Source organism: Rhinolophus sinicus, linkage group LG15, assembly GCF_036562045.2.
Source record: "Rhinolophus sinicus isolate RSC01 linkage group LG15, ASM3656204v1, whole genome shotgun sequence".
NCBI lineage: Eukaryota > Metazoa > Chordata > Mammalia > Chiroptera > Rhinolophidae > Rhinolophus > Rhinolophus sinicus.
This window is the reverse complement of record NC_133764.1, coordinates 39,244,255-39,269,626: the sequence shown is the minus strand read 5'-3', so window position 1 is coordinate 39,269,626 and position 25,372 is coordinate 39,244,255. Positions and strand designations below refer to the sequence as shown.

General features: G+C 57.5%; 1 protein-coding gene across 3 annotated transcripts in view; it reads left to right on the top strand.

Moving 5' to 3' along the window:
* Positions 1-10,157, top strand: part of TBC1D16 (TBC1 domain family member 16) — a 69,442-nt gene extending 59,285 nt beyond the window's left edge. For all 3 annotated transcript variants that reach the window (XM_019735622.2, XM_019735620.2, XM_019735621.2), the window contains exons 10-12: positions 1,282-1,461; positions 3,925-4,071; positions 4,954-10,157. In XM_019735622.2, the coding sequence (XP_019591181.2) occupies positions 1,282-1,461; positions 3,925-4,071; positions 4,954-5,202 (576 nt within the window). In that variant the 3' untranslated portion in view covers positions 5,203-10,157. The remainder of the gene's footprint in view (positions 1-1,281; positions 1,462-3,924; positions 4,072-4,953) is intronic.
* The last annotated feature ends 15,215 nt before the right edge of the window (positions 10,158-25,372 follow it).

Sequence of the window (25,372 nt, the reverse complement as noted above, 5' to 3'; positions counted from 1 at the left end):
GGCTCCCTGGAGGGTTAAGGAAAGAGGGCCCTACCACACCTGGCCCTGAGCTTTGTAAAACGGGTCCTCAGGTGCATCCGGGCTGCTCCCTGCAGGGGTTTCACACAGCCAGGGCTCCTTAGTGGGAAGGGGCTCCTGAAGCCACCCTGAGGCTCACTGGGCAGTTGTCACCCCCCCCAAGGACAGCAGGCCTTTTCTGCAGTGCCCTGCCAGCACCCCTCCCTTTATGGCCTTCCCTAACCTACACAGACCAGGCAGCACCGAATGTTGGGGGCTGGGGGCAAGCAGCACGTCCTTTAGAGTAACCGTTAGGGGACCATTGAGTTCTCTGGATGGGAGAGCAGAACACAGCAGAGGATTTGAGGAAAGGGAGCCGGGAGGTATGGATTGGAAGGTAGGGGACACCTGGGGGGTTGGGGGGCATCTGTGAGACAGGGGAGCGGCCACATGTGTGGACTTGACCCTGCTGTGGCCACAGGGTGGAGAAACTGGTAGGTGGGGAAGAATCCCCAGAAACAGTTCCTACGAGGGGCCCATGAGCCCCGTTCTTGCAGGAACAAAGGGCCACTTGTGTGGGAAGGGGCCTGTGACTCATCGAGCCCCCACCCCAAGATCACCGGGCTGTGATCTTGAGAGCGTGTGATCCCAGCCAAGCCCACTCTCCACAGCCGTGTGACGTCAGGTTTCCACGGTACCTGGGGAGGCAATTACGGGGTCTGACGCCACGTGCCCCTGACGTGCCCCAGCCCCACACAGCCCCGTGACTCATTAGCTGCTGGAGATTGATTTTCCAGTGGCGCTGGTGAAGTCAGCAGCCAGAAATAGCCTCGAGCTTGTCCCACGTCACTGGGTAGTGACCTTACGTGCAAGAATTGAGTGTCCTGGGTTTCAGAACTGCCCCCTCTCTACTTGGAGCAGCTCCAGAAAATGATGGATCTCTGTGATCTCAGTGGAGGAGGGTGGTTGAACCCAGAGTTCTCAGGAAATAGGGGGCATCAGCAACTGCCCCCACGCAGCCACCAAGGCCGATGGAGCCTTCCCAGCAGGGAGCCGCCATTAGCCTCTCCGTCCACAGCAGGGTCCTATGCTCCACTGCACTGGGCCACACCACGCCTCTGGAACAGTCTGGAATGTGGCAAAGAGGTGTGAGTCAGGGGCAGAGTAAAGTACGCAGGTGCTGACACGGGCACAGAGGGACCGGCCCCAGGGTGAGCGGGCGTCCGGGGCCAGGTGGGCAGAGCGGCCTGGGGCTGGGGGCTGACTCTCTGTGCCTTACCGCAGCTGTACCTACGCGAGCTTCTGCGGCTGACACACCAGCGCTTCTACCAGCACCTGGTTTCACTGGGCGAGGATGGCCTGCAGATGCTTTTCTGCCACCGCTGGCTGCTCCTGTGCTTCAAGCGCGAGTTCCCTGAAGCCGAGGCCCTGCGCATCTGGGAGGCCTGCTGGGCCCACTACCAGGTGAGCCAGGGCGGGCGCCGAGGGGAGGACCACGTTCCCCGAGAGAGTCACCTTCGAGGACGGCAGGGTGCCAACGTAACCATGCTCTCCCTCTGGGGTCCCCCTCCTCCAAAATCCCCGAGCCCCACAAGCCCCACATCAGCCCCTCACATTGCGACTGCCTGCAGTCCCGCGTGGCTGGCTGGCGTCAGACCTGCAACGCGCCTCCCGAGGAGGTGAAATCGATGCAAATTGCCCACTGACTGCGCTCATTACCACGTTCTGGGGCTGAGCTCGCTCTTGTCACAACCAATCAGCATGAAAGACATTTCCGAGGCCAGGCAGGCCCACTGCAGCCCAGCACGCCGGTGCCCACCCACCTTCTCCCCTCGGGACAGCTCAGGGAAGGGGCCGGAGAGCCCAGGACCAGCCTGCGTTCCTTCCCAGTGATGTCGGCTGCCAGTTGCCATCCACCATTATCAGCGTCTCCTGAGAGTGCAGTACTGGCTCTGTCACATGGCTTCAACACCCAAATTAGTGACAAGCTGGCAATGTCAAAGAAGAGACAAGTCTCTTTGAATCCATCAGCCTTTCAAAAAATAGGGTTGATGCATCCAGGAGGTGGCCATGACCCTTTCTGCAAGACCCATTCTCACTGTGGCTACTTGGATGATACAAACCTCACGGGTAGACAGGAGCCTGCAGAAATTTGCATCAGCATTCTCCCACCTTTCTAATGTCACAGCTGGGTGACATCTGATAGAAGTGAGTCTGAAGATAGGTAGTGCCGGTGCCACCTCCATCCTCAGCGCCTCCCACGCTCTTCCCGCCTCAGGTTTGGCTTCCTTGCCTGCCTGGATTAGCCAGCTCGACACTGTACGTTCAGAGTGAAAAGTCTGCACTAATCAGAACAAGTACTGGCACGGATGGTCCAAAACTCTGGCTCACATTGTTTTTCAACCGTGTCTGCTTTGCAAGGCCCCATTGCATGTTTTTCCAGCAGCAAAATGCCACCCTCATTACATCATGTTTAGGCTAATGTTATCCATGAACCCTGAGCATCACCCAGCAGATGCGGCCATTTCTCACGGTGATTTCATCACTGTGATCTGGTGAGAATCCCGGGGTGGAGGCCAGTTTGACCATCTCTTGGCTTCCATTTTTCTCCAAGTCCACAAATCAAGTTTGCATCATTTTCAGACTTCGGACTATATTTAGCCACATTTGGCCCCTCCCCTTGATCAAAGTATTAGCAGGGGAGTTTTGGGGGGTAGGATAATGGTGGTGGGGGTATGCTAATTCAGCAGGAGTGAGCTCTGCAGAAAGGATCGCTACCAGGTGTTGCCTTTGACTTTGAAAGTGACCCCTGAGTCAGAAAGGCTGTAGTCTATCCATTTACTTCCAGTTTGCCCACAGTGGCTGGACGGCCCTGGGCGATGCCCGGGAACTGAAATTAGTCCTGTACCCCTGTCCAGCCCGATATAGGCTGTGCGCCCTTTTCTTCCCTATGCTCCTCTGAGTGCACCCACCTTCCTGGAACCCTTCTGCTGCCTTCCCCCCCAGCCAGAGTTCAGATAGCTGCAGAACCCAAACAAGACCATTCCGGATTAGTTCGGAGGAAGGGCTGCAGTGCGGGGCCCGCAGTCTGGGGGGTGTTCTCTCCAGGGCATGTGGGGCGTTGCTGCCATAACCTCCGCCTGTGTTGTGGGCCCCGCCCGGCCCTGTTTAGAAACGCAGTTCCGCCTGGCTGGGTGGTCGACGTCGGGAGACTAAACCTGGGCTTCCTGGTGCTCCGTGTCCTTCCTCTGCTCCCGGAAGTGCATGTGAATCAAAGGCCATGTGCCCTCAGTGCATCCGGACAGAACAGGGAGCAGGATGCTCCAAGGTCAAGACCAAGTGCCGGCTTCCTGCTGCAGGCCGGGCGTTGCTGCTCCGTGGGGACCGTTGGGAGGCTGCCGCGCTCGCTCTCTTAGCATCTCCTCCCCACTTTCTTAGCGATAAATCTGAGTCCTCTCTGGGGCAGGAGTTAGGACGTTCAGCCTGGAGGCAGGAGGGTGCTGACTGGTGGGTGGCTGCCAGGTTTTCTCGCTGGTGTGTTCCTCGAGCCACTGGGGTGTGTTCTGACCCAGCCTTTTGCACTCACTGTCTCAGGACTGTTACCAAGGAGGCTTCAGAATGAGCACGGGCCAGCCTCCAGGGGACGTGTGTCCTTTGCCCCCATGTCAGAGAGTACCAAAGGGCTCCCCAAAGAGCAGGAGCAGCCTGAGGGAGGCTAGAGCCAGCATCACCCCTTGGGCGTCATGGCAGCCTGTGGCACCGACTATCACAGGCCCTGACATTGGCTCATTTGCAGGTAGAAACAGGATGAAAGAGGTAGCGTGGCTTGCCCAGCCCCACCCGCAGCTCTGCACTCAGCCTCCACCGGAGGCAGGGCCTGGGGCTGGGTGAGAGGCCTTGTCTGAACCCCACTCTCCACACCCCCAGACGGATTACTTCCACCTTTTCATCTGTGTGGCCATTGTGGCCATCTACGGGGACGACGTCATTGAGCAGCAGCTGGCCACGGACCAGATGCTCCTGCACTTTGGGAACTTGGCCATGCACATGAATGGGGAGCTGGTTCTCAGGAAGGTGAGCGCCTGCCCCCACACTTACAGAGCCCCGCCCCTCACGCAGGCCCCACCCCTTCACTTACAGAACCCCACCTCCACTCAGGCCCCGCCCCCACATGCAGAGCTGGGGAGCTCTGCCCCAAGGTCCAGTGGTTAGCGCCTCTGGCCACCGCTGGGGCTTGGCTGCCCTGCTCCTCAGGGCCCATCACTGTCAGGCCCTGACACGAGAGCCCCCCTCACTGCGCGGAGTGAACAAATGACCACCGGATTGATAGGTTCCCCATCTTCGGGCACCTCACTCACAGCCCAGAACGAGGAAAACCCAGGAGGTTTTGCGGGGAGGGTGGCTGCTTCTCACCCAAGGTTAGTGGAATAAAGGGGAACCGTGAGCTTTGCTGCTCCCCCACTTCCCAGACCCCTGCTTCTTAAAGCTCTCTAGTGGTCTTCTGGGGGCAATGCAGAGGGGTCCCGGGGTCAGCGGCCAGGCGGGAAGGAGAAGGGCTTGAAGCGGACCCGGTCCCACACAGGAGTGTGGAAACATCCTGCAGGGCTGCATGGTGAGCGGTGGGGCAGAGCGGAACACTAGGGCATCGTAGTGGGGCTGAGCAAGGGGTCATGGGAAACAGTGGGGGCCCCGCTCCGCTCTTGGCTGCCCTGTTTGCCCTGCACATGTGGGCTGTTTGAGGAGCCTTTTGTCTCGAGCCACATGTGACAACCATTCCAAAAACCGTTCCCATGGGTCCTGTCACTGCAATTGCACCAGGGGTCCTGCCATGCTGGCATTGAATGGGATTCTGCAGGCAGAGCCCCTGCCCTGAGCCTGGCACATGGTCAGCCCACAGGTGCTCTGTGGCCACCCGCTGTCCCCTGCCCCTCCTCACTGCCTGTCCTCTCTCTGCAGGCAAGGAGTTTGCTGTACCAGTTCCGCCTCTTGCCCCGGATCCCCTGCAGCCTTCATGACCTGTGCAAGCTGTGTGGGACGGGCATGTGGGATAGCGGTTACATACCCGCTGTGGAGTGTACAGGCCACCACCCGGGCTCAGAGAGCTGTCCCTATGGGGGCACGGTGGAAACGCGCTCGCCCAAGCCCCCCAGAGAATGCAAGAAGGGCCCAAAGATGCCTCGGGAAGGCTTTGGTTTCCGCAGATAGGTTGGGTGGGCTCCCTGTGTTGGACGAGGGTTGAGGGGACCTTACCAGAGGTCCCAGGCATGTGGGAGGGGGTGGGGATGGGCACGGAGGGGACAGGGGATGGTAGAGTCATAAGGAAAATGCCTTTGGGCGAAATGAAGGGAACTGTTCCATATTAACAACAAAAGCAGAGTCTGGAAGTGAGAGAAGTAAGTCCTGACAGCGGCCCAGAGAAAAGTCAGCTCCCAAAACAGTGGGACCAGGATACATAGCCCCTCCACCTGGAGACACAGGTGGGTTGGCTTCTGTGCTGCCTTCCTGTGATGCATGTCAATAGGACCCAGGAATACCTCCAGCTTCCTTAGCAATCTCAGGGTATTCCCAGGCAATGGGGAAAGCAGGGTCAGGAAAAAGAAGTCTAGCTCACCCACCAGCACCAGGGGATACAGAAGAGAAGGGGGTTCCATCCAGACCCAGAGACATCATTGCAAGCTGGACACTCCTCTTCATCAGGCCTTACTCTCTGAGCGAGCCAAACAGACTTCCCACAGCTTCTTTAGCCTCAGCTGCAACACTAATATGAAGACATCTGCTAAAAACAAGGAAAAAATACCCCGCTGATTTTAGGATAGAAAGGTGTAAGAGCAGCGTGGGGTTTGAGATGCTGGGGACTTTCATGCTGTCCATTTAAACACTTTATGCTCCTGGTATGTGAAGGAGACTGCCTGCCCCTGAACCTGAGCCATGAGCTGGACCCCTCTTCCTTAGTCGGGGAATTTCTACCTGAGGTTTTTTTGGCGTTGTTTAAGGTCAACCCCACCAAATACAGCAACCAGTTGGGGGCTGGATGGGTCGAGGTGTGTGTGTGTGTGTGTGTGTGTGTGTGTATGTGCATACATGTGGCCACAAAACCCTCTGAAGAGAATCTACACTATCCGAGGGAAGCGATAGTGTATTAACTGACCAACCAAGACAAAGCCCCTGAAAGTAGCTAGAAAGCCTCCTCCCACTTTCCCATGGGGCCCCGCAGTCTGCTGTGATCTGGGGCTTCTCTAACTCAGTGTCTAGGTGGTTGGACGCAAAGGTGACCACAGTGAAGTAGCCAACATTCATGGCTGTTGTGAGTGGGAACCAGGTCTTCCCAACACCCTCTCCTGCCTCCAAAAGATCTTATACCAGTTGCATCTGGGATTTAGAGATGGGCAGATGGTGTGGGGAGCTCCCAGCCAGCTATTTGCACAGAATGCCACTGCCTGGACTGGTAGGAGCTAGGAGGTTTGAATCCCCCAGCGCATCCTGGGGAGAAAAATCCTTGAAGGGCTGAGAGTCATGGAGACACAGCCCCGACTGAGACCTTCTTCCTACTCAGCTTTTCTCACTGGACAGAGGCTGAAGGCTACAGGATGGCGCCATCTACCTTAAACAGCTAAAAAGATATTTATCAACAGGAAAGGGAGTCAGCAGCAGCCGGCCCCTTCTCAGCTTCTCTTGGCTCCATCAGCCCAGGTCTTCAGCCGGCAAGCTGAGACCCGCACTTCCAAGTTCCCGGTCCCTCTGTCCAAGAGCCTTTTGGGGAGACCATCCTGGAGCCCCATCAGTGCCCAGGTCTTGGAGTGCTGACTGTTGCAGTCCAGCAGCAGGTGTCCCGGCTGGATGGGGATAGACCTTTCATCTACTTTGCTTCTGGGAAAAGAGCACTGCCTTTCTGTGTTGGCTCCTGGTCCATTGTGGAACCTGCTGAAGTTAACCGGGTATCACGTGGACCCTCTAGAAACCACACCCCCATGCACAGGGGTATCAGTCACCCATTGCCACAGTAATGCTGCATAACAACCCCAAAACTTGGTGGCCTCAAACTACATGCACTTGTCTCGTGCAGGAGCCTGAAGGTCAGTGGTTTAGACTGGGCAGTTCTTCCCGCCTGGGTTGAGCTTGCTCCTGTCTGGGGCCAACTAGCTGCCACGTCCCAGCAGGCTGTTCACCTGTGTGGAGGTCAGATGGGACTCTGCTCTGCGTCTCTTGCATCCCTCCCGCAGGCGAGCCAAGGCACAGGTACTGAAGCGGAAATGGACAAACGCCTTTCCAGGGGGACTCAGGGCTGGGAGTTATGGGGGGAGTGGAGAGCTGGGCGGTGGGTCCAGTCTCACTACCAGGAGGTCCTCGTCCTAGTGAGAGTATTTGGGAACACATCTTATCCAGCTGCACAACGTCCCCTGGAGAGGCAGGGGACGCCTAAGGGGGAGAAAGTGCCCCTCCCCTCACTCCAGCAGGAGAGTGTCGTGCATTGTTCAGCGAAGCCTTCTGCTTTTGGGCTACTGGGGGGCTGTCCAAGGAGCCTCTCATTTGGAGGGTCCTGGTGCAAAGCATTTCTTCTGACTCTCCTGGCTCCCACCGCCCCCCAAGTCCCTGCCCTCAGTGCTCCCGCCTCACACCCCTGTGGGCTCCCAGGACAGCTGCTCGCAGCTCTAGCTCCAAGAGATGGAGAAGGCCCCTCCCGTAATCTGGATGCAATTAGAGGAAACCAGCCAAAAACCCCGAGGCAGCTGTTGCCCCAGGATTATTCCCAGTCAGCAAAAGACATTAGGGTGATAATTCAGTCATTACACTTCTAGCCTTCCCTCCACCAGAACCTGCACATGCGGGGTAATCAGCCCGCCCGCCGTCCTCCGCAATGCTGCTTATTTAACCCATTTTTTAAAATGACACTTAACGTTATTGGCTGGTGTGCGTGTGCACGCATACTTAAAAGTTTCCCCGCCGCTCATGTGTGGACCGACATTACACAACGTTGTTGGGCCTCTGGGAAGAGGGGGCACCTTTGCTGTGCACGTGCTGGCACGGAGGATGTGGCATGGCGGGGACTCGCTGGCCGGGGAGGGTTGGCTCCCAGGGAAGGGGCGATGACAACAGGAGGAAGCTGGGTCTGGGAGGGTGGGGGACACACCAGGTGGTTGTGTTGGGAACAGGGAGTCTGAAGTCCTCACCCCAGGTGCAGAGGAGAACAGTGTGCTATTCCAGAAGGTTCTAATTCAAGGCCCAGCCAGGAGGATTTGGAACTCACAAGTCATGGGAATTTGACTCCCTGAGCCAGTGGGAGGGGGGAGGGTATGGCGGGACCCAGCCACCTCTGCAGGAGGACGGCCGTCAGTCCAGAAGAGGCCGGTCCACTGGCAGCCTCGGTCTGGCCGTCAGCAGGCAACCGTGTCGTCCCAACTGGCCAAGTCTCAGGATAGAGGTTTTTGAAGCCAGGACCAAGTGTTTGAGTTTTCCGGAAGAGCCCTGCCTGAAGCGCTGTTGGGGGGCAGGCAGCTGGACAGGACAAAGATGCCGTCCTGAAATGTGGGCTTCCCCTGGGCTAAGTGGCAGTGCCTGGCAGAGGTCGCCCAGCTCCAACCTTTGACAGGTGGACCTAGGAAATGGGGCGAAGACTGTGTACCACAGCGGGGGTTGGGGGGCAGGGGGCCTCTGTACTTCTCCCCTTGGTTTCTGTGAGGTCCCTCGGCTCTCTTGTCGGTTGTTTGGTAGAAATAAGTTGAAGGGAGGCAGCCCCCAGGGTGATGGGAAGGAGCCTGCTCGAGGCTGTGCCTTGCAGGGAGGCTGGAGTGTCGGGGCCACCTGGGTTCCCCAGGCCAAGGGAAAGAAGCCTCTTCCGGGTTGTCTGCCCAGCAGAGGCCTTTGCAGAACCCCCTGACCCAGGAAGGAGAAGCTCCCCCAGGAGAACCCACACGTGCAGGTGTGCGGCCTGAGCCAGAGGTGGGCCAGGACTGGTCTGAGCTCTGCCGCAGCCCAGGGAAGGGAGGGAGCCCACAAGTCCAGCCCGAGGCTGGGCACTCCCCCGTGAGCCCCGCGTTTCTTATCCAGACAGCAAGGCCGTCCCTTGCTGGAGTGAACGTATTCTGTCCTGGGCTCATAAGAGACTGTCCCCAAACCAAGCAGCTCTTGTCCCCCAAAGTTGTGAAGCTGAAGAACAGTGCTCCCCCGACAGGAGCGAGCGGTGCTGCGTTTCCGGAAGACACCTAGGGATCAGGAGCCTGGTTCCTGTCCTGCCTCTGACCCTTCCGGGGTACCTGGCCTTCTCCCTCCCTGAGCCTCAGTTTCCTCACCTGCAAATGAGAATGGTGACTCCCACCCAGCCCCCTTCACAGGACAGCTGAGGGGACTGTCCATGTGAAAGCGGTCACCAGGAGGTTTACCAGGTCCCAGGGACCTCACTGCCACTCAGGGAACAGACCACTGACCTTGGCCTATTGCAACCTTGACTTCTGTCCTGCTTGGGACATGAAAGCTCTCCCTGGTTTGGGAGTCAGTGAACCTGCTCTCTTCCATGCATCCACCGGCCATGGCGGGGAACTCTGTGCCTCTTCTGTAAAGTTCATCCCATGCCACACACTCCTGCACAAAGAAAAATCAACCATGAACCATAACCTCGCAACCCCATGAGACATGTCTGGGTGTACGTGGGCTGTAAGGCTCTTCAGCAGAGAGATGGTGTGTGTGGTGTACCTGAGGGCTCACCCCTCAGCCATGATAACCTCCTCAGCTGGGGCTGGTTTCCTGGGTCACTGCTTGAGAGACCAGGAGAGGGAGGCGCCTGGGTCCCTGGGCCTCCAGGGAGCAGGGGTGCAGTCTGCAGGCACCTGGCCCAGCTGAATTTCTAAGTAAGAAGGTAACATTTCAAGTTCAAAGGGAGCTCAAATCACAGGGCCATCTTCTCTCCAGCATTTTGCGCTTAAAGGGGACAGGTTTTTGTTGTTGTTTAAGGGAAAGTTTCATGAAATTTCCACCATGACCAAAAGAGGGCTGATGTTCATAGCAAGCGATTCGTTCTCTATTTGCTTTTGTTTTGTAAATGTGATCACCCGCTGGTCAGGCCCAGGCCCGGACTGGTCACCATGAGCCCTGCTGGCCATGGCCCCAGCAGGGCTTCTGTCTCTTGTGGATTCCACTGCAAAGGAAATAAAATCATACTGACAACAGTGTGTGCTCGACAGCGCCTATCGGAGGAGGTCTGGGAGGGTTTGTTAGGTCAACGTGTGGCAGGCCCTGGTGTAGGGAAGGCTTGCCCATGCTTCTGGGCGGTTCCGTGATGGGGGAGGGGAAGGAGCACAGTGGAACTGTTGGGTGGCTGGGGTCCTTGGGGACCGGGGAGCCAGCAGGGCTGGCCAGTGGCAGGCAGGCCCCTCCTGGGAAGCCTTGCCCTCTGGCCCATGGTGCCGATGGGCGCTGGAGGGAGCAGATGCTTGACCTGCAGCGGGGAGGGGAGGGTGGATCCATGCCACCGAGACAGAGTTTGACGGGGCCCCCAGCTGCTGGGACAGAGCCTGTGAACCCCAGCAGTTGGGGGCCCCCGAGACACCACCACACCCAGAACACACAGTGTTTTACTGAGACTTAGATGCCAGGGCTTCCATTCAGGAAAAGCCAGAGTTGTGCATTTGTGTACATTTTAACGGAAGCAGACAAGGTGAATCTGGCCATGTCGGGGTGGAAGTTAGAGTGAGAATTCAGGCCTCAGCTCCTCTCTGCTCACTGCCGTCCGAGCCCTGGAGCCGGCTGCAAGGATGTTTGCCCGGGATTACGGGACATGTGGGCAGGAGCCTGGGTCAATCCTTGTGCTCCTGGAGCACCGTGGGGAGGGGGCTGGCTCCCAGTGCCTGCCTCTCCCTCTGCCTGCAAGGGGCGGGCCTGTGTGCTGCTCTCCTGGACGTCTACACTGAAGGAGGGGGCTCATGTCTGCTGGGTCCATCTCACCCACCACCTATCAGACCTTGGCTGAGATGCCTGAGAGCCTCATCGCCCCTGTCTGCATAGCAGGGCTGGCACCCAGCCCAAGTGACACATCAGCTAAGAGAAACCTTTGTCCTTTTGGGGTGGGAGGTACTGCTTCTCCAGCATGCCTGGATGCCAGCCCCAGCCGAGTGTAGGCAGAGACGGGCACTCAGCCCCTCCGTCAGTCCTCAGTACCCTCCATAGCAGGCCACTTCAGGCAGTGTGACAGTGGAAGCCCCCAAAAGTCAGTCCTGCAGGGGGACGAGGCCCCAGACGGGCCCGGCCCCGCCCCGAAGGGCCTTTCTAGCCTGTTGAGCAGCTGGTTCCCTGGGTGTGGCCCAAGCAGGATGCCCATCGGGGTGTTTGTCTTCGCTCAGCTCTGCTTCCCCCATAAATAACAACTGGGCAGCCATGGCCTGAGGCCGGCCGGCCGCCCGCCCAAAAGCCAGACTCCAGGCAAGGCCCGGAGAGGCCCAGCAGCTGTTGTGCTGGGTCCCAAGGGCCTGGGCACAGCTTGTCTGCTGCAGTGTAGACAGCCGCGTGTGCCACTCACAGACAGACTCCACCCAGGAAGTTCTTGGCGCCTTACTCACTTCTAAGAGTGAGCGTCTTGTGCGCAGCCCGATTCCACGTCATTCGTTCACGCATTCATGCAACAAGCATGTAGTGAGCCTCAATAGGGAGACCTGGTGCCGTTGTATCGTGGGCCCGCGGCAGGGGACTGAGGTTGGAGCACGTCGGGTCATTGGGGTTTCTGGGGTGGGTGTACATGCACCCCGCAAACCCTCCAATGAGCAAAGCCACCCTGCTGGCCCCCAGGAGAGGCCACTCACATCCATGGCTCTGGGGCGCAGGAGACAAACCTTGAATGCTGTGGCTAAGTGGCCTTCGGCACCCACACTTCTCCTCAGGTATGACTCATACTCCAGGCCCTCAGTGAGCCGCAAACCTCCTCCTATTTATTTTCAATCCAGTTGAATCCCAGTATGAGCCCATCAGCCCAGTTCAGTCTCAGTCATTACTGGGGTCTCCCCTTCCCCACCCACCCACCTAAGGACATGCAATGAGCAGGGGTGGGAGGGGTCCAAACTGTGCAGGGGGATTCTGCTCTGGCCCATCCTTGCCATTGAGATGCCCTCTGTCCAAACCCAAGGGGGCCCGTGAGGTCTGGATCTTCTCTCTGACTGAGACACTGGCTCCTGGCACACCTGCATCTCTACACCATCCTGTCCTGGTGAGGGGAGACCCACAGGTCAGCGCCCCCGTACATACACACACGCTCACGGGAAGGCCTCTCTCCCTGGTCAGTTGCCCCCCGCCCTCTCTTGGAGGAGCACTGGTTTTCAGAACAGAGCCCACAGCAGGCTGGCTACAGGCCCTGCCCACCAGTCGCATAAGCTTCCTGGACAGAGAAGAGCACCAGGCTTTGCCAGGCCTGGGAAAGGCTTGGAAGAGAACTACAGGCAGGACAGGCTCCCTCATCACCAGTCACCAGCCACACAGGTGACCTCACGGGTGAAGGGTTAGGGAGGGCCTCCCATGTCTTCACACCCTCCACCTCCACAAGGCCCTGAGGAGGGGAGGGTCCACACCTGCCCGGCCGCTTCCACACCCTCTGCAGACCAGAGGACACCTGCCAGTGGCGTCCCGGACCACACTCAGGTTTGGGCATTGGGACACTCGGCGAGTCATCGCTCCTCCTTAATCCACTCCCCCCACACACACACACACCCCCTCCTCGCTACGTCTCAGGAGAGTAACCAGATCCCCGGGCTCCTGGGGCGTGTACCGTGTAATTTGGACAAAGTGGCAACCCTGTTGTTCAGAGCTCATGCTCTAACCAACTGAGCCATCGGCTGCCCCAACACGTTATATTTTGAGTCATTAGAATGATTTGATTTTCTAAATCGATGTTTGGATACTGAAATTAGGGTGCAAGAGGGATCCAGCGCCACAGGCTGGGTGGAGCAGCCCCTCAGGGGGGGCAGAAGCACGTTCAAAACCCCATCAACCAACGAGAGACACGTGCAGGTCAGCAAACTGGGAGGCTTCACCAAGGACCAGACATAAAGTTTACTGATCAAGTGCATTGATTCTTGATCACAAATAAGCAAGATAGAAAAAGACCCCAAGGGTCCTAGTGGCTACAAGTTAATGGTGAGTGAGACCAGCTAGAGGAGTGGTCACCAGCTAGCGGAGGACCGGTAGGAGATTCCGAGAGGGACACCCACGATGACTGAAAAGACCTCCAAAGGGGAAAGGATGGGCCCTGTTCAAAATAAAGACTGAAGAATAATAAATGTTTTCAAGAGTTTATGAATTAACGAAGAGCGTGCCAACTAGCTGTGCTCCATTTTCAGGTGGGGAGAACTGGGCAAAGGCACTGCCAAGGGGCTGGCATCAGGAGAGTCACTCTCCAGTCGCTGACCTCGCATCCCAGCCACTCTGCCTTCTAGAACTCTGTGGAGACTCTCGGTGTGGAACTTGCCCTTCGTGGAGACAGCCTGTCCCTCGGGGCTCCTCACTCTGTCCAAAGCACAGGCCTAAGTGGAAATGAGATGCGGAGTTCCAGCTTTTCATATTAGCTCAACTGGAAGCCTGCTTTCTGATATGGGGTCTCGGTGTCCTTCTGTAAAAGGAAATGCAAGTGTAAAACAACTAGCTGAGACAGAAACCAAACAGGAGCATAGATTGTGGGTGGGCGGGTGGCAGCTGGGCTCCCCCTGCCATGACGGTCTCCAGGGCCACTTCCAGGTGTCTAGCCCCACCCTCTATTCCACCCACCTCCTGCCCCAGTTGGAAAACTAGTGAAAAAGTGCCTGTGACCCTGAGACCTCTGGGCAAGTGCCCTGGGGTGGGAATGGGGGGAATCCCACCACCTACACAAATAGCAGGCTTGGTTCCACTTCTAGGAATGCCCCCTCTTTCTCCAAAACCCGGGCATCCTCTTGGTTTTCTGATAAATCCCCAGGTTCTGTGGAATGGTTAATTTAGACGGGAGTTTCCGCCAGTTCTTGGTCTCACTGCTCAGCTCGGCCGCATGACTACCTGAGCCTGGCAGATAAAGAGAAGTGAATGTTTAGGGCTCAGAAGCGCCAGCCTGAAACAGAGCGGTGAGGTGGGGTGAGAGGTGTCAGGCACACAGGGCGTAAGGGAGGGGCTGGCTTCCTGGGGGGATGAGACAAAAAACCCAGCTCTTCTACATTCTGCCTGAAGCAGGCAGCGCACAGCTGCTGATGGGAGTGAGGGCTCTCAGGTGAGACCCAGAAACTGGACTCAGGTTAATGCAGGTAGGAAGAGGCACTGCCCCCAGGTGTGTTTCTGCAGGTGCTTATGGGTGGGACAGTGCAGCAAAGCTGGAAGTGGATGCCCCTCACTTTCCACCTACAGCTCCCCTCCCCCGTGCAGTGGCCAAGGATTCTGCAGATTTGAGAGTCTTATTGAGGACCATCCTGGGTCCAGAGTTAGGCCCTCACCATGAGCCTTCCCCCAATGCTCTGAGCTGGAGTACAGCCTCCAGGGCAGCCCCAAAGTCGTCCTGGGGTCCCTGAAATGTTGGGAGGCCCAGAGTCTGAAATGCTGGTTCACCAAACTGGCCTGGCCTTCTGGGTCCCTGCACAGACCCCTCTCATCACGTACCCACAGCTCCAAGGTCTGCTTGTAAAGTGGGCTGCTGGGCCCCCAGAGTCTGGTTGATGATGGTTTCGCTCAGAGAGGCCACCCCAGCAGAAAGTGTCCCAGTGATGGTTCCAGACCCCACTGGCTTCTGCCCTCCAGCCATGGAGGGGACTTGAGACGGCCAAATCCCAGACAGAAAACTGGGACCCCATAGGCTGTTTCCCTTTCTAGAAAGCCAGTTCCAAAGCCTGGTTGGGGCCTGCTTGGCGCGCACTGCCCCCAGGCCCTGGGACACCAGGTTACTGTGTTGACGCAGCCCCCGCAGCGCCTACTCCTGTCCCCAGCTGTTGTGATGAATCCCAGACACAGACCTGGCCGTGGGATTCAGCAACAGTCATGTTGCTCCAAAGCCTGGGCTTCTCACCGGGAATTAGTGTCCTGGGAGGGGAGAGGCTGGTGGGGGCTCACGTCCACCTGGACCACAGCCTTCCCCAGAGGAGCCCCACGGGTGCCAGGTGGAAGGAGGAGCTGTGGGCACAGTGGGGCCCCTGAATCCTCAAAAATCCTCTTCTTGCTAATTCCCATTCCAACAGGAAGGGACATGGCTGGGGCCCCTCCCATCTTCTGCAGAAGGGCCTTGCTGCTCTTCCTTCTCACACCCAGTGAGCCTTTTCCCAGAGTGGGGATCTCGCCCCACGCCCAGCACACTCCACCAGCGTGTGCATGGGTCCCCCCAAGTGGGGGCAGGGAGGGGCGCTGACAGGGAGAGACATGCAGGACCAACAGGCAGAAGGTCGAAGGGGGAGCGCTGGGGTGGGGGTGGGGAAGAGGTGAAGGAGGGGGAGGAAGAAGCAGGGGCGGCCCCCTCGTCCCTCCTGGGCCCACTGATCTAATCGTATCAGGTGTACTCCTGATAAATATTAATAACTCGGTGACAGAGGGAATTTGGGAGAATCTAATTAAAAGGACACTGTGCAAGCTGGCAGCTTTGCCAAGGAATCACTCCAGTGAGACGCGAGGGTCGGGAGAGAAAAACGTGCTGAGCCCGAGAGGGCTCTAAAAGGAAGATGAAACTGTCCCCCCCCCGCCCCCCCCCGCCCCGCTGTAGAGTTCTGCACGCTGACCGCCCCCCCAGCCCATGCACTCGGGCAACACGGGCAGGACGTGACCAAGCCTCTGGCTCCAGTGCCCTCCCTGCCCACCCACACTGGCCCCAGCCCCACCACTCTCAAGCATTACCCCTGGGAGCCGGCCTGAGGCTGGGGCACCTTGTCACCTTCCTGCCCCTCCCCGTCCCAAGCCTTTACCCCCCCCCCCCCCCCCGCCCCAGCTGGCTCAGCCTCCTCCTCTGTCTGTCTGTCTGTGTCCAGCTGTCGCTCTTTACAAACCCTGAGGATACACACCAAGCCCCCTCCTTCCAGGGGCAAAGAAATGGGGACCTCAGGCCTCAGGAGGGCTGAAGAGCTCCTGGATGCCCGGGGTTCCCTGGGGGCAGTCAAGCCGGCAGGTAATGCCAACAGACCTGACCAACCCACGCTGGCCGTGAGTAAAGGCCTCTCCAGCTGGACCCACAGCCCAGCCAGTTCAGCGGTGTCTGTCTGCCTGGCAGACCCCTGTCATGGGGCTTGCAGACTCACAGGGCTCGGTTTCTCTTGAAATCAAGGTTGATTTGGGTCCTTTGTGTAAGTTAGTGATGCTCTTTGGCCTTCATAGACTTGGATTGGTCCAGCGGGCAAGAGGAGCTGGGCCCCGAGCAGCTGTGGACGATGACGAGAAGCGCCCTGAACACAGCTGAGGACCCACCTGGGCTCCACTGGCCGGCAGCCCATCCCCCACCCTCCCTGGGCCCCTGGCCCCAGACCTTGACAGACAGATGGCCTGTCCCTGCAGGCTGCTCGGCTGTTGGACCTGAAGCGCCCAGCCACAGCAGCAGCTCTTTCTTCAGTGTTTGGGGTAAACAGACCTCCCTGTTCAGTCTCCACTTTCCGCCAGGACTGTCTGCAGATGAAAGTCCCGGGGTGGGGGCACCAGTGACCATACACTGGCTGTGCAGAGGCCTCCGTGGGGAGGCCAGGGAAGAGAAAGGGGAGTAGTTCGTCTAGTCCCACTCCCTGTCGAGGCTCAATCCTCCCAACCACGTCCTGCCAACTAGAATACCCCCTAGGATGGAGAGCTTCCCAGCTGCCAGCAGGGGCTGCTATGGGGGACCTCTGCATAGGCTATGCAGGTCCCAGGGTGGGGCTGGTGAACACCAGATGCAGGGCATTTGGGACACTTAAGCTTCAGATAGATTCTTTCCATCCATCACAGCACTCAATACTCACAGCAGCCAGATGGGGGCAGTGCTGGGTCTACCCCATTCCGTAAAAGAGGAAACAGAGAGGTTAAGTAATTGGCTCAAGGTCACCCAGCTGGTAGGCGGCAGAGCCAGGACCGGTGGCCAGACCTTTCTGATTCTCCTTTCCCTGTGCTTGGGCAGTTTCTGGCCAAAGGCTTTGGGCCGTCTTTCCCCCAAGGGAGGGGACCCCTTGAACCCTGTCCAGCTAGCACCTTGAGTCACTTTACCTGACTCCAAATGGAGCTGCCTGTTCTCTCTCTGGAGCCTCTCTCACACCCACCCAGGGATGAGGCTCTGATGTGTGGGCTGAACTTGCTGTGTGACTTCAGGCATGCTGCCTGCCCTCTCACATCCTCTCTGGACCTATGTCTGTGGGGCGTGTGGGGAGGTTGGGGTGTGATCCCCAGCTAGAGGACAGAAGCCTCCACTTCCTAGAGGGTAGGGGGGGTCGACTGGCCTCACTCTCTTCACTGAGGAGCCCCCAACACCCAACAAGGAGGAGCCAAAGACCTCCCAGTAAAGCCACCCAGACTGAGAGTGCCAGGGCTTGCTCCCAGGAAGCACGCTGGTGAGAAACCCCACAGATTCTCCTGCCCACCAGGCTGAGCCCTTGGGGTAGAAGGGCACAGCCGGAATTGGATGTACCCCTGGGCTCGGTCCTGGGATAGAAGGAAGGACCAGTAGCCTCAGGGACTCCTCGAGACAGGTGGTGGCCCCTGAGGAAAGGGGAAGGGACGACAGGCCTAACTGCAGCCCAGCAGGCCTCAGGGAGCAGAAATGGGGACAGGATGGGGCTGGGGTGTCCATCTTCTCACCGACCTTGGGTCCAGCCTGGCCTTGCCGTAGGGGGTACAGTGGGAGTGGGAGAAGAGTGAGCTTTGGGGTCTGTCCCAGGCCCCCAAGGTTAGGGGGCTCTCAGCATCCTCCTTTCAGGAAGAATAGGAGAGCCTGCATTGAGTACCTATTGTATACCAAACACCTAGGTCAGGTGTAGGATGTGTCTTCAGATGAGACACAGGCTGGGGAGGGGAGCCACTCGCTCACATCCACGAGTGTCAAGGGCAGATTCAGAACCAGTGTGTGTGTGGGGGGGGCTCTTCACGATGCTCTGGGCCCCCTTATTCCTTCCCCCTCACAGAGTCTCCTACTGGAGCCGCGGGGCCCTACCCACTCAGGACGCTGTCAGGTCCACTGCGTGGGGCCAGGGAGGGAGAAACCTGGGCCAGCCTGACAGATGGTGTGGGGATAGAATCCCAGAGAGCAGTTTCCAGGCTCTCAGCCTCACGTGGAAAGGTGCTGGCTCGGGTAGTAGATGGCTGTCAGCTGTGACTAGTTGGCCATCAGCTGTAACCAGTTAGCCATTAGACACTAATATAACTGCCGTGGCCAAGCTAGCAAGTGTGGGTTGCAGATGGCAGGTGAGGTTGGTTGGGTGGTTGGCAGAGAAGTGGATGGAGGGTTGAGGATCGTGTGGCTCCTGCTTCTGTGTCTCCAACCCAGCCACCAGCGAGACTATAGTGGTGTGACTCCCCTATCCATAGCTCCGTGGGTGTTCCTTTTTGGCCTCACCATGTCCTGCGTTCCTATGCGGGGAGCAGGACCAGAGACCCTGCATGACAGTCATCACAAAAACCACAGAAAATATGGAGGAAGCTTGACAAGCTCCCAGGTAGCACAAGGGCCCAAGAGAACGGGTAAGCATGGGGCTGGAGGCCAGTGTCAGTGACAGAGGACGCAGCTGCTGGGCCCCGGGAGCCATTCCCACGCCCCAGCATCAGCCCTTCCAGCCATCCAAGAACCAAAACCACCACCTGCCTGAGACGGGTCCTGAATCCCAGCTGCCAAGAGTTGGGTTCAAGGCTGGGGCACGGAACAGGTGGTTATCTCCCTGCCCCTGACCAGACAGGAGAATCACCGGGGACGGAAAACTGGGGGTGCCTGGACCCCTCCCAGATGTGCAGGGAATGGGGTGAGGCTCTGTCTATTTATAGGTCCCCTGGAGCCTCAGAGTGGACAGCCCAGCCCTGGCCTCCAGGGGGGCTGCTCCCCAGTGAAACCTGGGCCCCTCCTGGCCTCTGAAGGTGCAAGCGTGCCTGAGGAAGGGTCTCCAGCATCCAATACCTGGGGTTCCAAGGGGTACAGGGAGGTATCCATCTTTGTCTCCCCGGAGGTACTGGGACCAGATGGAGGAGCTGGGAGGGCTCTTCACCTCACCCCCACCTCTGCTTTTATATTCTGGAAACCACAGAAGCAGAACTTTCCTGCTTCTGAAAACTTAAAACTTGGCAGATACACACCCTAGCTGATTTTCCAGAGTGCTGAGCTGGGGTGGCCACGAGGTGTCCCGTACCCCTTGTGAGAGAAGAACCAGCCCCAGCCAGTCCTCAGCTGTGCCCCTCTCCCCAACACCAGCCGTGCCAGACCTGCCCTGCTTCCCCACGCCTTCCCTTCTCTGCAGCGTTCCTGGGTCACAGCACACCTGGGGACTAGCGCTGGACTGGGCGACAGGAGGGGGGGTGTCGTGCAGGGAGGCCTGCGGGGTCTCTGCTCCCGCTCCCCACACAAGAACGCAGGACATGGTGAGGCCAAAAAGGAACACCCACGGAGCCATAGATGGGGGAGTCATATCACTATATCCTAGCTGGCGGCTGGGTTGGAGAAACAAAACAGGAGCCACACAATTCTCAACCCTCATTGCACCGCTTGCAGGCTCAGCCACCATCTTCTTGCTAGCGTAGCCACAACAGTTATATTAGTGGCCAATGGCTCACTGGTTACAGCTGACGGCCAACTAGCCACAGCTGATGGCCATCCAATCACAGTTGATGGCCATTTACTACCTGAGCCAACACCTTTCTATATGAGGCTGAGAGCCTGGAAACTACTTTCTGGGGCTCTGCCCCCACAGGGAGCTAGGCTGCTCTCACCTCCACTCAGCTGGACCCCGCCAGCCTCAAGGCCCAGCCCAGCTGTCCCCACGTCCCCAATAGGAGGGGCACCCCACAGCACCCTGCAGTATCAGGCCTGGTCCACGTGAAGAGTAATGCAGAGATGGGGTGTCTGGGGACACTGCCTTTGGCTCCGAGGCTGTCTCCCTCGGGGCCCCAGCCCATGACGGCTCCCGGTGGAGGGCCCTGGGCAACACAGGACTCCCCAAATGCCAACTTTGTTCCAGGGACCCACACACACACATGGGGGGGGGGCGCAGGGAGAGGCCTTTATTTGAATCCTGAATTCCTGTGTCCCTGGGACTGCAGGCGCATCGTGGGACCTCTCTGAACTTGAGTGCTGGCAACTAGGACACTGGGTCTTCCCCCAGAGCTGGCTTCCCCGCCCGTGCCCACCACACCCTGGACCTCCCACAAGGACCCTGGCTTGGGCATGGCTCCATGGCCCCCACGCCCAGTGCAGTGCCTGACCTGCAGGAGCCTCACTGTGTTTGCTGGGCGATAAATTAATAAACAAGGGCCCCTCCCTGACGCTCAGCAAATATTGTCGGAATGAAGGTACGTCACGACCAACACGGACACATGTCAGAGTACACAGACCATAAAAGAGGCAGTGACAAGTGCTGATGGGACTGCGATAAGATTAGAGGCTGGGGCCCCAGGTCAGCTCAGCGGGTCACTGAGGGGTGCATGGACGAGATGAATTTTCTGCTTCCAGTGGAGTTGGAGAACATTCTGGCTGCTCTCTGGAATCCTCTGTGCACCGTGGGTCCTTTGCTCCCAACCCAGACCTCTCTCTTGCTGTGTGATCTTGGGCAAGTCGCTTAGCTTCTCTGAGCTTGTCTTTGCTCACCTGTAAAATGTGGACAGTAATAGTACCCACCTCTCATGCTCAGAATTAAATGAAAAGTGTGACGTAATATAAAGCATCACGTGTGCCCTGTCCTGTTAGAAGGCCACAAACTGCAGCCATGTCATTAGGGTCTGCCTCACAGCTGCAGGAGAGAGGGTGGGACAAGGCTCTACTTGCCTTAGCTTGTCCCCAGCTCCGCTGCCCTGCACAAGCCCCCACTCACACACAGCCCCATGTCTGGGCCTCGCCACCAAAGGCTCAGTGACTGCCCCACGGCAGGTGTGAGAGGCAAAGACCGGGATACAGAGGAGGTGACATCTCAGGAAGGTCTCGTGTCGGGGGTGGGGGACAGAAAAACTTAGCCAAAGCCTCCATCCTGGACTTAGAGACCTTGTGGTGATAAGGTTGCTGCCAAGGCGTCACCAAGCTCAGGGAGGGGCATTGGGGCCCTAAACCAGGGAGGCTAGAGAGCTGAGGGGTGATGCCATCAGGTTGGACTGGCAGTGCCCCCACAAGAGCCCCACCAGCAGTGACTCATTTGGGAGGTTCCCTGGGGCCTGTGTCTGTGGCCCGGACACCCCAGCTGCTACCCACTCCCAGGCCTGCCAGAAAAGAGCCAGGAGCCCGGCATGATGTGATGGCAAAAGTAGGGGAAGACCCTGAATTTCTGGGCCCCAGTGGTTAGGTCATACAGTGAGGGGCTTGTGCTGAAGTAAATACTTTTTCACCCCCTAAACATGGCAGGGACCCAGCCAAGTGCTCTGTTATTCTTCCCAGGTGTAAGGCTATTATTAGCCCCATTTTCTAGATTAGGAAACTGAGGCACAGAGAGGTTAAGCAACCTGCCTAAGGTCACACAGCTGCTTAATGGCCAACCGGATTCAAACCCCACAGCCTGGCCCAGAGCCCACACTCTGACCTGTGCCAGGTCACTGTAGCTCCTCCCGCCCTCGCCTCTGTCCTCTAGGTCCCTAATGCTGATGGGAAGATGACAGCTGCAGAACTCCCAGATGGGTATCCCAGGGAAAGATTAGCCAAAATCAGGCCCCAGATGAATCAACAACCGGAAGTGACCCAGGAAGCTCAAGGCCAGTGTTTATCCTCCCCATAAACCTGACACCCGAAGGGACAGTCTTAGGGATAAACAGGATACAGTGCAGCGTGGTGGGAAAGTGCAGACACACAGCTCTGGTTCAGATCCGAGCGTTTTGTTTCCATCCGCATGCCTCAGTTTCCCTGACAGTCCAAGTGAGAGGAGTGGCCACCTTTAGTACCTGGTGGGTGTGAGCAGTGAGTGATATTGAAGGTAAATAAAGCAGGTCGAACAGTGCCTGGTGCGGCTAGAGAATTTCTACAGAACCCTCGGATGTTTGGCCCCCAGGACGAGAGAGAAAATGTGGGGGGTACTAAGCTAGGCCCCCCTTCCTAGGAGCTCGGTGGAGGGGGACACAGGGACACACATGCTGCTGCCAAGGGGTTGGAGGCCCAACGGAAGCCCCAGGGGCCGCCTGGAGGGGCTGATGCCTGAGCCTTGTGCTCAGCTATCTCTTGGCCTTGAACTTTCTATTCTGTTCTACAATCAGTTCAGAAAGCGGCATTTCTAGCCTCCCTTCTTATCACCGGGACACTTCTAACACAACAATAGCTGATTGTACTGCCCTCCTGGGTGCGGCTAAATTCCTGCCCCCCCAACACACACACACACACACACACACACACACACACACACAGGCACTTTTTTTTTTTTTTTTTTGGAACTATAATGATCCCATTGTGATTGGTCTGTTCAGGTGACAGTGTGACCCTTGAGTTTAGAAGCATGAAAGGGTGGTGGGGGCTGGGGAGAAGGCAACAGAGGAGGGGGACCCAGAGGCAACCAGGGAGACAATCAAGGTAAATCTTCAAGCAGCTCAAGGGCATTACTTTGTGGCAAGTCACCTGGAGACAGCATGGCCTAGACTGTGAAAATATGTAGTTATTTGTCAAAACACCAATGGTATTTCTTTGTTATTAAAAAATAAAATAAGGGGTCACCTGTTAGCTCAGTTGGTTAGAGCGTGGTGCTAATAACACCAAGGTTACCGGTTTGATCCCCACATGGGCCACTGTGAGCTGTGTCCTCCTTGAAAAAAAAAGAAAGAAAGAAAGTTTATAATTTTCACCCCCTCCACAAGCCCAGTGTAGTACTCAGCTGCCAGATAGAGTGGATTCAAATCCTTCTGAATGTAAAGTAACGACAGGCCATCAGATATGTCCCTTTGTTGGCCATGTGCCCCCGTGGGGAGTGAGTCAGGGACCAGGGTTGAGACAGCCCCAGCCCCTGGCTGCTGTAGCTCTGTGATCCTGGGCATGCTGGCTCTCCTGGGTTCAAGGTCTGCAAATAGGGCACGTGGGAAGCCACAGGCCACCAGCAGGAGCCCTGGCTGGTCCTCCAGCTCCTGTCTCCGGTTCACCAGCCTGGGCCCCCAGGAGAGCTCTGGGTGACAGCTGCTACACTGTCCCCTCAGACCAGGGGACTTCCGGGCTCCCGAGAAAACCCCAAGAGGCATTTCTTAGAACGTTTGGCAGTTGCTGCACATTCAGAAGGACTTGGCAGGGGCCCCAGCAGCCGAAACAGGGAGGCAGATCGGGTTCCGCAGCCTGGAAGCCAGGCGCCCTGGCAGGGACATGGGCAGGGCAAAGTGGGGCCTGGCATGGACTCTGGGACCTGACACTTGCTGGGGACCTCCCGCAGGCCTCCCCTCAGGGTCTCTGTCTGCAAAGCGGCCCCTTCCACCCTCACCCTTCCTCTATTGGCCAGTCCTGGTCAATGGGCACATAGTTGGTGGGCATTTGACACCGTGCCTAGGACACAACGCAGGCCATGAGCGGATGTCACCCTCATTGTTAAAGAAACAAATATGCTTAAAGACACTGGTGTTTGCTCTCTTCTGGGCGTGTCACCGGCTTCATCCCACTCGGCCTTTCCTACACGAACCATCGGAGAAAGGGAGACACTTGCAGGGTCCTGGTCAGTTTCCTGGCAAGGGCTGATTCCAGCCGTCTGGCTGACCCCAGGGCTCGTGTGCCATGGGGACTCACCAGTCCCAGGCTTTATTTCTGCTCTGAGACCCCTTCTCACCCTGGGACAGAGGTCCCAAGGCCTGTGGGACAAAACGTGGATATCAAAAGAGACCTGGCGTGACGTCATCTTCCAGAGTGGCAGGTCGCCCTGCACAGCAGGGGGCCTCCAAGGGTTTGGGCTCCTGTTGGACATGGTCTTGGAGAGCAAGAGAGGGGCAGCCAGGCTGGAAAGGGCCCACAGCAGGGACTTTCAGAGACCACTGGGGTGGGGACTGTGAGTCTTCACGTGTGTGCTGGTCTGTCCTGCAGAGAGGAGACAAGGCTTGCTCTTCCATAAATGGGGTGGGCAACCTAGAATGTAACGGTGACTCACCTGGATTTGAGCCAAGGAAGAACTGTCCGGTAGGTAGAGTTGTCCTGTCATTGGGAGCAATGAGCTGTCATTGTACCGTGCCAGAAAGCCTGGAGGGGGCACTGGTTAGCAGGTTGGGGTCTACCAGATGACCTTTGATGCCTTGTGGAAAGGCCAAAGGCTCAGAGCTCAGATCAGACCTTGCAGTAGGAGTGGCAGAGCTCAGGCCAAGAGGGGGCTGGGGGCTGAGGGAGCTCCCCGGACCCACGAGAAGCTGCAAATGCAAATGTGTGGGTCCTGTCTGGCAGGGAGCCAGGGGTACCTTGCCCACGTGCTGTGGACAGAGCTATGAGACACCCGGCATAGCCAGAAGAGACGAGGCTGTGGTTTGGCTGGGAACAGAGACCCTGCAGAGGAAGTAACTAGAGGCCTCTTGCCCGTGGCTCATAGCCAGGTACACGAACGAAGCCATGGTGGTTGGGAGGAGACATCAGGGCTGGTGGGGTCAGCCGGGAAGGCTTCCTGGGAGAGGTGACTCTCCTGCTGGCCAGGGAGGACATCTCAGAATCTCTCCTGATGTCATACCTGCCCCAGGAAAGCGGCAGGCCACCTGTGCTGGGACATCCAGAGCTGGCAGTCACCCAGCCTCTTGCCAAGCAGGTGACAGAAAAACCAAAACTGTGTGTGTGTGTGTGTGTGTTTTTAAATAGTTTATTGAAGTGAGGGTCACATAACATAAAATTAACCATTTTAAGTGACACAATTCAGTGGCAGTTGGTGCATTCATAGTGTCGTGCACCCGTCACCTCTGTCTAATTCAAGAGCATTTTCATCATCCCAGAAAGAAACCCAATACTCGTTAAGCTGTTTCTCCCCAACCCCTTACCCCCTGACCCCTGGCCACCACCAATCTGCCTTCTGCATCTATGGATTTGCTCATTCTGGATTATTTAATTCCCTAAACCATCTTTAAAAGAGCAAAAAGCAGGTAGTTGGGGTTCAGCCCCCCCTGCTGAATGTTTCCTGCTGTGTGGGCTTGAACATAACATTCTAACTCCCTTGGGTCAGTTTCCTCATCTGTAAAATGGACACATGAATGAGTCATAATAGGGCTCTTGAGGGGACAGTGGGGTCATCCACGCGGAGCGCTGAGGGCAGGAAGCCCATTTTAGCTGCTGTTGTCATGGGCATCAGATGTCAGGATGGTGGGGAACAAGGAGAACGGGGGGCGTGGAAGGGCAAAGCCTGGC